Here is a 12,733-nt window from a genome sequence, read left to right on the forward strand (position 1 = left end):
CAACCTGCTAATCACCAAAACTCACTTTTGCTAGTAGTGGGACGATTTGCTTCTTTTTCTTCTAACTAGCTAACCAAACGACTTCTGAAACAATGGGGAAAAGCAGCATGCTTGTTGCTTTCCCTCTGTTCATAATTTAAAGTTGTTAGTTAGCTGGACCATCAAGTTTAGACTTAACTAGCTAATTTATACCAATGTTTGACTCCCAAGCATCTTGCTCTTTGGCTATTGGCCTTCTTGTAATAGCACTGCAGATGTTGGCAGGATCTATGGTAACGTTTGGGACCTAAGTACTTGTTGTGGCCTGACAGTTTAAGGGATCCACTGTTTCAAGACTTAGACACAACACAATTATACCTGGCATGGCAAGGTACAATGGGGAAAATGCAGCTAATGCCTGACAGTGTTTTCCCTACATTGACTTCATCTGGGCACCCCGCCCAAATAGATTAGCCCCCCACTTAAAAATATTTTTTGTATTTAATGTAGACTCATGGTATTCCGAACACGAAGTTTGCTGTGTTCATAACACCATGAGATAATATGGTATTCTGAACACAGGTGGAAGTAGGCTTCCTTTTTTTAATTTAAAGTGTCGGTTACGATTTTCTGGGCTTCAGTTTGTGTGTGTATTTTTGGGATTTCTTTTATTGTTTTGTAGTACACTAACTGAAATGCTGCTGGCCTTTGTGTTTTCAAAACAAGCCAGTTCTCCCCCTCCCTTCACTGTGCCAAAGAGCTCCATCATTTGTTCTAATGTGTCAATAGAGCGAGCTGTGAGGAGAGTGTTGCACACAATTCTCATCCTCACAACACCACCACCCCCCTCCAAACACAAATTCCGATCACCACAAAGGAACAATAGCAACCTCTGGGAAACACTGACTGAGATAAGCTGATAATGAGGTACACATGCTTTTTCACCACAGACATGATGACATAGGTAAGAGACTTCATAATCTCCAAATGGCTGCACTTGTGTTGTGGCATCTGTGAGTCACAGGATTTTTTCATGGAGAAGAAAATCCTCTGATGACTCCATGTAATTAAGGGACAGACAACATGTTGCAGCTCTGTTTGTTCTAGAGATCATGATGCCTCACTCTCCCATGGTTAATGCAAAATGTATTTACACACCTCTAAAAACATTTGAAGTGCCAGTGGATGCTAAAGATGACATTGCTGAATATGCGAAGCGATTCGTAAGGAGGAATATCCCCGCACATATATTTATGAATAGTTCTAACCAAGAAAAAGGTACAGAACAATTACATCAGGTCTCCATTTTCCTCAGGGAAAAAACTGAATGTCAGCACAACTGCAAGCTGAAGTAAGCTTCCATCCACTGCATTGCATCAGTGTGCACATTTCACCAACCGCATTTATAGTTCCTTCAGAAACTGAAACTACTCAGCTGGAAGCGGAAAACGATGTTGCATCTAAACTCTAACTGATCACTAGCTGGAAAGCAGAGCAGTAACAATATGGAATTTCCTATACCGCAGTGGCAGAGTGAGATTTCATCGCGGTTAGTGATATAGTGCGGGGATTACGCTTAGACATGTTATTATTATTATTATTATTATTATTATTATTATTATTAGGTGTGTGCCTTTTAAAATGTGCAACCACTAAACATCAAGAAACATGCTAAAGCCAAAGGAAAATCTTGATAAATGAGAAGAAAATATTTATTAAAAATGCTCCATTGTGAGACTGTTTTTTTTTTTTTTTTTTTTTAATCATTGTTAAAATCTTGTTAAATGTGTTTACAAATGAACATCATTACAAGGGGCTAATGGTCTATAACATCACTCATGCACATTAAACATAATACTGTTGGTACTACTGCTAGTCTTACTGCACAGCCTACTCTGTTAGACAGCGGAGGTGATGACAAGATCTTGCTGGAGGCAAATCAGCCAGCCAGCAAATTAATCTTTATCTGCGTAAATAATAACACTGACTTTTTTTTGCATGGTTTTAATTTATTTCAGAATAGACATATGTCTTTTCAAATACTAGAAAATCCATATAAGACATAACCTACACTCTCTGCTTATTCTCCAAAATTAAGCACAAGCTCATGAAGTGCCCATGCTTAATTTATTTAGCACATACAACATTATTATTATTATTACTATTATTATCGGTATTGTTATTATTATTATTATTCACCTTACACTAACCTTGTAGCTTATAAACTTATTTTGCAGATATAAAATGAGGTGACATCATAGTATCAATTCAATTAGTCTAAAGCCCTATTCGCACGGGACTAGTATTACCTGGGGACCTCATGTGATTTAGAAATTACCCCCCCACGTCACGTCTCCTCTCTTGAGCGTCGAGCAGCGATTATAGCCTAACTATCGAGATTATAAGTAACTGGAGATAAAACTTTTTTTTGTACTCCACGCAGATCATAAACCCTTGAATATAAAACCGACTCATTGAAATTGGTTGAGAAATGTAAACATTATAGTGCTTTTTATCCAGAAAATCACAGCTCCCCCGTTCACTTGTATTTGTTTTCAGGCCAGTCTTACCCAGTCCAATATGGCGGTGACGTTGATGTACGATCCAAAGGCCAATGCGGCGTCTATGTATGTATGTCTATGAATTTACTGACATTATCCCCCCGAATATGATTGAAAATGTCAAGGCTCTGCTCTGCGTAACAGTAAAATATGACCCAAAATCACCGAGATGCCGATTCGCACGGGACTAATATTATCACATGACCTCTGTGTTTGGCGAAATATGGTAGGTAACTTGCGGTGGAATTTTTACTTTACAAATTACGGACATGGCAGATTCGCACGGCATTAAGATCACAGACGACCTCCGCAATTATTACAAGTTACTAGAGGTGGTCCCCAGGTAATACTATTCCTGTGCATAGAAGGCATAAGATGGACTGTCCTGAGGGCTATACAATTTTTTTAACCTGCTGTAATGACGGTAAAATGTCCAAACCCATGGTAAGCTTCCATCACCGTGGTACGGCCACATGCCGTATCATTGCAGGCCTACAGAAAAGCGCATGTCTGGTTCCCATTCATTAGAGGCCTGATACTGGACACACCTACTCCATTCATTTTTCAATACTCAAACACAAAATACATTTGTTCCAAGTGAGTGGTTATGACCCAGACACATCACCTCAACTGCTCTACTAAGCACACAAGTATGAATTGGGTCTGGGAAAATAAGCTGAAGCAAGTTCACTCTCTTGTGTCTCAATTCCGAATAATAGTGTAACCAATCACAATGTTCTGCTACAAAAGTCTTTTGATTGGTTTATACAATTGGTTCATACGTTCACACATCAGCAACTTGACAGTACTGTTGTAGTCTGTAATTCCCGGTCACTTGTCTCCCCAGTACTGTCTCTGTGTCTGTGTTCCCTGAGCTGCTTCACTCCCCTGCATTTGTGTGATTTCACTATTCGGGTGGTTCCGGGTTTTCGTGGTTTCCCCCCCTTCCTTCCAGTCTCGTTTTTACTTCCTACTTATTTCTAGTTTTACTAATTTCTACTAATCCTTACTAATTTATAGATTGTAAAGTACTAACCTCATTAATATACTAACATGTGAATATTACTAATGGACTAACACACACTAGTTTTGGGTTTTTGATAGTTTAGATCACTATACTAATACACTAACCAGTCTCCCCTTTTCCATGCTGCGCTGTAGCTCCGCCCCTTTTCTTTCTAGCCTGCTCTAACGCTGAGTTCTGCAATTGCCTGCACCTGTCTCTTGCTCTGACTGCAGCTCTCTCTCTCTGCACGTGTTTTTACCTGCTTAACCCAGGCCGTCTATTATCATTGTTGTCTATGTGAATCCAGTCCGCGTTTTGTCAGTCCCATGCCATTTTATTAGTTATCCTAATGTTCTTCACCTGGATGTTGTTTGTTACTCCTCCCTCACTCACTTAACCCCTCCTTGATTGTTACCTTCCCCAGTGTATAAATGTCAGTCTTTTCCACCAGCTCAGCGTCAGAACGTTGATCGAATTCATTGTGCCGATTGTTAGTAAGCCTTTGTCTATCGAGATTCCTGCGACACCCCTTTGTACGACTTCGAGTTTGCCTGCCCCTTTTGGTTTTGTTTGCTTCTGGTTTGACCTTCGCTTTGCCTTGACTTCTCTTTTGCCTGTCCCTTTGTACCTTTGCCACTCTGATCTCCTGGTTTTTGACACTTCGCCTGTTTTTTCACTATTCTTTTGGAAACTCGAATCGGCACCGTACTCTCTCTGATTACCTGGCTTCGAACCTCGGACTGAATAAAGACAACGTTTTTTGGATTTCCCTGGTCTGCGTGTGGGTCCTTACACAGAACATCACAAGTACTTAAAAGCACCAATCATAATAGAGTTCATGAAGTCTCACCCTCCAATCCAAACTTATTCCTAGTTTTTCAGACTGAAAAAATAATTAGACGTGAAATTACTCACCACAGCCACTAAGCTGACAACGCTGACGTTGAAGCCAACATTCTGCAGTGCAGATGCTAATGGCTTTGGGTCCATCCATGGGATTGTCAGCAGCCAGGCGGAAACATACATGATTGGAGCGGAAAGAAACGTGCTTATTACCATCCCTGAGGTAACCTACAAAGGGAAAATTTAGAAAGATATATAAGTAAAAACAGGATTAAAGAATATGAAAAACACAAGCTATGATATCCATGTAATTTCACCACACTACTTCTTTATCTATAAAACTTTTATAACCAATTACCTCAAAACCTCCAGATTTCAAATGTCTAACTGCAGTTGTAGGCGCATCATGACTGTAACATTCTCTATCAGTCCAGCAGACGCACAAACATCCTGTGAAGGGTTTGCAGCCCACCGCTGCTTTTCACTCTGCAGCTGTAACAAAGCTGGCACAAACAGGGACCAGGACAGTTGCTCCTGTGCACTGAGGCAGGGAAAACCCTTCTGACTGAATCCCCCAAACCCTGTGAGACTCCTGGTCACATCTACACTGGAGTAAAGCTGGGAGTATACTTGCTGCAGAAACGAACTTCGGCTAGTTCGTATAAACTGATGTTAAATGACGCATTTGAGGAAAAAAAAAAATCTGCACTCTTCACATCCCTGCTGGCCAAACTAGTAGAGATGTTCACACAAATGAAAGTGCAGAGATTGCCAGCAATTGGTCGAGCATATCACATGGGTGGCTGTGTTGGCTATGTCCCATTTCCTTGTCTGATAAAGCTGACAAATTCTCTTCCCTTTCTTCTTTTCTTTTTTTGCAGCGTTTACAGTATAAACTAAAGCAACTTTGAAATAATCTACGTCCATCTGTCCAAGTTTCTGCTCCTTTACCTCAGCCATTGCAATTTTATGTTTGGTGAGGTAAAAATTGTCAGTTTTGTGTTTCCCGAGGTTATGAAAAAACGTAGAATCTGAATCTGCTCCCCCCACTGGTATGGAGTGTCACTAAACAAGCAGTCCAAAGCTGAAATGTGTATACACACCTTTGTATGAGGTCATTACCGTGTTCGGCTGTGGTTCAATTTCACCTGGGTTCGCCTTCTTATCAAGTGAACTCCCACCTTTAGTCACCATACCAGGACCAGAGCTCAAACTGGATGTGGCCCTGAGGAGACCCTTCTCCCTCATAACTGAACAGACATGCGACTCACAACTTCTAGCTCCATATTGTACTGGGCTGCATAGATGGCCACGCTGGGAGCCGTGGGGAAGACTCCGTAGATAAAGGCAAAGTTGGAGAGGCTGCTGTGGTTGAGGGAGCTGGTGTTGTCTGTATCCAGCAGCTCCACCATGTCCCTGCAGATTAGCGGCATCACCAACCTAAGACAGACAGAGCAAGACTGTCTCACACTGTCTCCTATAAGCACCTGTCTCCTATGTTCACCTGCAACAATTAGTGATTGACAGCGACTTTCGCTCCATACATTCATACTATTTCAGACTGGGTTTGTGAATTATGCAGTGCAGCGTCCAGCAATATTCCCATCCCTTGTAGGACAGAAATGGCCAAGCACTGAAATAGTAACTACATATGAGAAAGATTGCCATGGCGAAAAGCAGGTCCTTAGATCCGAGTGTCTACCATGAACTGCATATGCATTTGCATTTTTTTTTTCATTTGTATGTTGCCAAGTGGTGTCATGCTGGGTAAATGTCACGCCCTGCATTAAAAGTAAAAAAAAAAAAAAAACAGAACATGGTGTTCCATCAATATGTATATCACTGCATGTTTGCACTGACAAAGGTTTATCTTCAAATGCATAAGCCTAATAGCAAATAAACATTTTTCAAGGAAGTTCCTGCCCTCAACTCTCTCTCTTACTCTATGGACAAAACAACCTTTGAGAGAACAGTGACATAATTTCACCTCAAACGATCAGTACCCTCTGTTCGCTTAGTCACTGTACGTGTGCAGATACTCTACCGACAATGATAAGGGTCAAATGTAAGATGTTAAGAACACACCCACATTATGAAGCCACTACAATGTTGCATTTAAATAAGTCTTTATCTATCAACTTTCAGAACTAAGAGCCAAAATATTATTGGACTTTAGGTTGGACAACAGAATCAAAACAACTTGAATTTCTAAGTGCAGTGTTTGAGCAATAACAGCGTAAAGATTCCAACATGAAGACTGTGACTGTCCTTGTACAACATTTATGCAAGAACATTCACAAATAGATAAGCTTGTGAACCATTTGCTAAGGTCATACTAAGGATAAGACGAACTCAGTGCCTTATGTAACCTGGTATTCTGCTTTTCACAAAGTTGTTTCAACATGTCATGTAGCCTTATATAGATGCAGCATTTTAAGCAGTCACAGAAAAAACATGCTTGTTCCCCATATGTGAATTCCATCCCTGTGGAACATATAATTAGAAGCAGATTTTTACATGTTTCATAAACAGACACCACTCCACACAAATGATTATGTTTTTTTATACGTAGTTATATGTAGAATTGTCAAGAAGCAATTATTATATTGTGTCACTCAGCCTTAAGTGTGGAAAATATTAAATGCTAAAAGGAGCGAAAAGGGGGCTGTTAGTGGTTTGCACTTCCTGGTGTGAGTCACATGCCCTGACTGCTACATACATGGCTGCCTGTTTACAGCAGTGCTGGGGGCAGGACACCATACTCACAGCTTGGCAGTGATGAGCAGGATCAGAGCAATGACAGTGGACCGGGTCAGCTTCCCCAGTTGGCCCACCATGGACAGGCCCAAGTAGAACAGTGCCGCCCCTCCAAAGGAATTGGCGAGACCATCCACAAACTCCTCCATGAAGGTGGGTACCCTCTGGCCCAGGAGGAAGTGAGAGACAATGCCAACGATCACCATGAACACTATGGGGTTCTTCAAAACCTGCAGAACCACCAGGCCCACGATCTGCATCTTGTTTCGCCGCTGGTCCGAACTCTCACGCCACTTCTGGATCTCACAGAAGGCAAACCCGATGGGGTTCAGGATCATGAGGGACACTGGTGCCACCAGGTAGATGTACTGCAGGTACTCTGGGTAGGTGTTCTTGTATAGAGCCTCCACTGTAAGGAGAGGACAAGTCACAAATTTAACTGGACAAAACCAGACTGAATACTGTGTAATCTGTGTCTCACATATTTACTAACAGGTTCTCAGAGCATGTACCACAATTTCTTGTAGTCTAAAAATGACAGTTCAAATGAAAAGTATGAGAGAGAAGGAGAGAGGCATGAGTGTGTGGAGTATACGGGATGTTAATATATGTTTCCCCTAGAATTTTTCTCGGGCCTGGGTGGCATGTACTGAAAAACCGCTGAACAGACGTGGCAAACAGGATGGCCTATTGGTGTGGCTGGCTTCAGTCGTATGGCACAGTGGGGGGTATGCAGAATATGTGCTTTCAAGGGTAGTGTAGAGGTAAAAGAGGTAAAAGTCTGGGTAGCGTAGAGGTAAATCGCCTACCACCGCAGAGACCCGGGTTCAATCCCCGGCAGCGGTACTTCCGGCTTGTTCAGACATTCCTACGAACACAGTTGGCAGTGTTCACGTGTGGGAAGCCGGTGAGGGTATGAGTCCTGATCGTTGCATTAGCAACTCCTACTGGTTGGTCGGGGCGCCTGTTCAGCAGGGAGGGGATCTGGGGGAGATAGCGTGAACCTCCACACACGTTACGCTCTCCCAGTGAAACTCCTCGCTGTCAGGTGAAAAGAAGCGGCTGGTGACTCCACATGTATCGGAGGAGGCATGTGGTAGTCTACACCCTCCCCAGACCAACAGAAGGATAGCGCATCGACCAAGATTGTTATACACACGGAAACTTTGTATAACGACTAAATTGGGGAGAAAATGGGAGGAAAAAAGAATATGTGCTTTCAAATTTCTGTTCGCTTTGTATATTCAACACTTGATGATTTAATGAGCTGTGTAATCTATGTCACATTATAATTAAGACTCCAAAATTGCATACAGACTTTAACAATTTTACAAACTTGAGTGACAAAGAAGATTTTTAAAACATTAAATTAAAATATATTAGATCAAATTAAATTACATTAGATTAAATTAAATTTTACTACGGCTTGGCTGAAAACTCAATTCTGATTGGCTGGAAGATGTGCATTATGTAGGGATAGTGACCGAGGGCCTGGGAATTATGCACATATAACAGGGTGGTGCCATTGTATTTTTACAACCATCGCAAGCAAATTTGAGTGAAAAGGAGGATACTATATGATAGTATCGCGGTATAGGCGATTCTGCGTTACGCAATATATTGCAAGACAATCATCTACAATACCAGGGTTTTACCTGCATAGAGATTTCTCCACTAAATTCTGACCGGTGTTGGCTTGAAAAAACATCAGAAATACTAGCGCTGAGCACTGTCGATCTCTATCATTTGTAACTGCAACGGCGGCATTACTCTGAGGTGGCACAGTATCACAATCAACACAATGCACCAGTAAAAGTGTTACAGTCAGCAAAGCTGCATCAGTTGTAAGTGCACGGTGCGAGTTCACTACATTTGCACAGGCAAAAATTGTTTTCTTTAGCACCCAAGCACATCCAACATTTTCAAAAAAGTTTCATAAAATAATCCTATCGGTTTAATGTTTTCAGCCAGTGGTAGGACTAGCCCATGCAATGCTACATCTTCAGCATTTTGCATGAATGCACTAGCATGCTGCTAAAAATAACAATTTGTGCCATAATGTGCCAACTCACTGTAATAACACAATAAATGTACAGGTATGTCGTTCATAATTTTATTATGACGCTTGTAACAGCATGGAAACAGCGGGGTGAAACTGTGGGATCAGTGGGAGAAATAAGATACAAATAATGTTTTATTTGTATAGTACAATGGGTAAGGAACTGGTCTTGTAACCTAAAGGTCACAGCAAGGTACAAAACCTGCATTGCATATATTCAGCTGTATAAATGGATACAATGTAAATGCTATGTAAAAAGTTGCATAAGTTGCTCTGGATAAGAGCGTCTGCTAAATGCCTGTAATGCAATGTAATGTTTTGGAATTCATGGTTTTGTGATCAAAACAATTTTTTGGTACACAGGCTAATACTATTAACAAATGCTAGGCATGACTTTGTTTTTTTTTTTAATTTTTATTAATTTTTATTTTCATTTATGTTGACCAAGACAGATAGAGCAAGACATCTCGTTTTAAACTTTTCATTCAAATTAAGTGTGTTCTCTTTGAATTTCACAATGCTATGAAGGCCTGTGTAAATATTATGATCAATAAACAACACAAAGAAAGACAATTGGCTCAAAGAAACAGTAGCAATTCTTTTTGTGGCTAAAGTGTGGGTCACCACCCATTGTAATCTTAAAAAAATACGTTGGGATATCTGCCTTCATAGATCGCATTGTATTTTTTCCTGCATTTTGACTGCATTTATATAGCGCTTTTATCCAAAGCGCTTTACAATTGATGCCTCTCATTCGCCAGAGCAGTTAGGGGTTAGGTGTCTTGCTCAAGGACACTTCGACACACCCAGGGCGGGGTTTGAACCGGCAACCCTCCGACTGCCAGACAATCGGTCTTACCTCCTGAGCTATGTCGCCCCTGCATTGTGGGGGTATTTTGAAGAATATGGTGTTTCCCCTACGACTGTACAGGCTTGTCAGGCCTCCAAGCCAAGAAGAACCACTACCAGGTCAAGAAATTTGTGCTTGGGAGCCCCTGAGTGACACTATTCTTATACAGTGCTTTCAGAAAGTATTCAGACCCCTTCACTTTTTCCATGTTTTGTTACGTTACAGCTTAATTCTAAAATGGATTAAATTCATTTTTATTCTCATCAACCCACACACAATACCCTGTAACCACGAAAACAGGTTTTTACAAATTTTTGAAATATCACATTTACAAAAGTATTCAGACCCTCTGCTATAACACTCAAAATTGAGCTCAGGGGCATCCTGTTTCCATTGATCATACTTGAGATGTTTCTACAACTTGATTGGAGTCCACCTGTGGTAAATTCAATTGATTGGACATGATTTGGAAAGACACACATCTGTCTATATAAGGTCTCACAGTTGACAGTGCATGTCAGAGCAAAAACCAAGTCATGAAATCGAAGGGATTGTACGTAGACCTCCGAGACAGGATTGTGTCGAGGTGCAGATATGGGGAAGGGTACAAAAAAATATCTACAGCATTGAAGGTCCCGAAGAACACAGTGGCCTCCATCATTCTTAAATGGAAGAAGTTTGGAACCACCAGGACTCTTCCTACAGCTGGCCGCCCGGCCAAACTGAGCAATCGGGGGAGAAGGGTCTTGGTCAGGGAGGTGACCAAGAACCCAATAGCCACTCTGACAGAGCTCCGGAGTTCCCTTGTGGAGATGGGAGAACCTTCCAGAAGGACAACCATCTCTGCAGCACTCCACCAATCAGGCCTTTATGGTAGAGTGGCCAGATGGAAGCCACTCCTCAGGAAAAGGCACATGACAGCCTACTTGTAGTTTTCCAAAAGGACTCTCAGACCATGAGACAAGATTCTATGGTCTGTTGAAATCAAGATTGAACTCTTTAGCCACAATGCCAAGCATCTCGCCTGGAGGAAACCAGGCACCGCTCATAACTAGGGTTGTAAGAAAATATCGATACACTTGAGCATCACAATATTATGTTTTGTGATACTGTATCGATTCTCAAAAACACTGTATCGATTTTTAACCCATTAAGACCGGATGCAACATTTGCATGTATATCCGCTAGATAGCAGTGTTGTAATCTATCTTAAGCCATTTCACTGTAAACAAGTAGACTTTTTTTACTCAGATTTTATGCATATGGTGGTGTGTTCTTTATACTATGACAGTTTTCCTAAAATTAGATTTAAAAAATCGCAATATATCGCCTTGCTTACAGTATCGCAATATATCGCAGTATATTGAATCGTGACCCCTGTATCATGATACGTATCGTATCGCCAGATTGTTGCCAATACACAGCCCTACTCATCACGCTCCCCATCCAACCTGACAAAGCTTCAGAGGATCTGCAGAGAAGAATGGGAGAGCGTTGAATCAATTTTATAATAAGGCTGTAACATAACAAAATGTGGAAAAGGTGAAGGGGTCTGAATACTTTTCGAAGACACTGTATGTTAGTTAATCTCTGTGTTGTTGCCTAGGAAACTTGTTGCGATGAGAGTCTCTTTCTGTTACTCTGAAGCGAGAGTGCAATCATATGGCATGTGGGTATTGATAGAATGAATTAATGAATCAATGCATTTATATAGCACTTTTCTGAACACTCAAAGTGCTTTACAGTGATGTGTGGGAACTAACCTCACCCACCACCAAAGTGTAGCACCCACATGGGTGATGCAGGGCAGCCATTTTGTGCCAGAATGCTGACCACACATTAGAGTGGAGTGGATCTCAGACTTCTTTATCTTTGTTGATTCTTCTCTTAGGCTTCTTGAAGTGAAAATAAGTTTCTGATATTTTATATTTTCTTGTGAAACCACAATTTCACTGTATTTGTCTCTTGTTTGCACTGTCAATACTACAACCTAATGTTCATGATCATTGTATCGATATGTTTGTACATAATGTTACCTATAATCCAAAATAATATGACTGCATCAACTATTTCAATAATCAGCTTGCTAGCTAGTGTTGCATGAATACTGCCTTCCATAGCCAAATAGTGAACGTTAGCTATCAATGTTGTAATAAGTTTGAATTAGATTGTGTGCCCGAAGACGATTTTCCCATAATGAAAATTAAGGCAAATTATTACTAGAATCAGTAGCTAATTTGAGCATGTCACCACTTGTAGCAAAATCTAGCACCAAACCCACCCCGGGGCGACATAGCTCAGGAGGTAAGAGTGGTTGTCTGGCAGTCGGAGGGTTTCCGGTTCGATCCCCACCGGAAACCCTCCGTGTCGAAGTGTCCCTGAGCAAGACACCTAACCCCTAACTGCTCTGGTGAATGAGAGGCATCAATTGTAAAGCGCTTTGGATGAAAGCACAATATAAATGCAATCCATTTACCATTTACCCCCCCCCCCCTTCCATATTTGAAGTATCCCCCCCCCCTCTAGTGGCTATAGAGCGAACTACAACAGCTGGTTGCACAAGGAACTTGAAACCTCAGGCCTTGTTCTCTGAACTTGAGGCCAATGTTTTCTGTGGCAATATAAATACATTTTTTACACAAGAAATGATGGTTTAACTTGTTAATCCCATCCCTTCA

At 41.2% G+C, this 12,733-nt stretch overlaps 1 protein-coding gene across 6 annotated transcripts in view; it reads right to left on the reverse strand.

The window, feature by feature from the left end:
• gpr155a (G protein-coupled receptor 155a) overlaps window positions 1-12,733 on the reverse strand; it is a 37,102-nt gene that overhangs the window by 18,983 nt on the left and 5,386 nt on the right. For all 6 annotated transcript variants that reach the window (XR_004764582.1, XM_035411383.1, XM_035411382.1 and 3 more), the window contains exons 3-5: window positions 7,156-7,555; window positions 5,661-5,829; window positions 4,462-4,617 (exon numbers count right to left, since the gene is read on the reverse strand). Coding sequence is in view for 5 of the 6 variants with exons in the window: in XM_035411383.1 (XP_035267274.1) it covers window positions 4,462-4,617; window positions 5,661-5,829; window positions 7,156-7,555 (725 nt within the window). In the remaining variant the exon portion in view is untranslated. The remainder of the gene's footprint in view (window positions 1-4,461; window positions 4,618-5,660; window positions 5,830-7,155; window positions 7,556-12,733) is intronic.

The sequence above is a fragment of the Anguilla anguilla genome, chromosome 3 (assembly GCF_013347855.1).
Source record: "Anguilla anguilla isolate fAngAng1 chromosome 3, fAngAng1.pri, whole genome shotgun sequence".
NCBI classification, from domain to species: domain Eukaryota; kingdom Metazoa; phylum Chordata; class Actinopteri; order Anguilliformes; family Anguillidae; genus Anguilla; species Anguilla anguilla.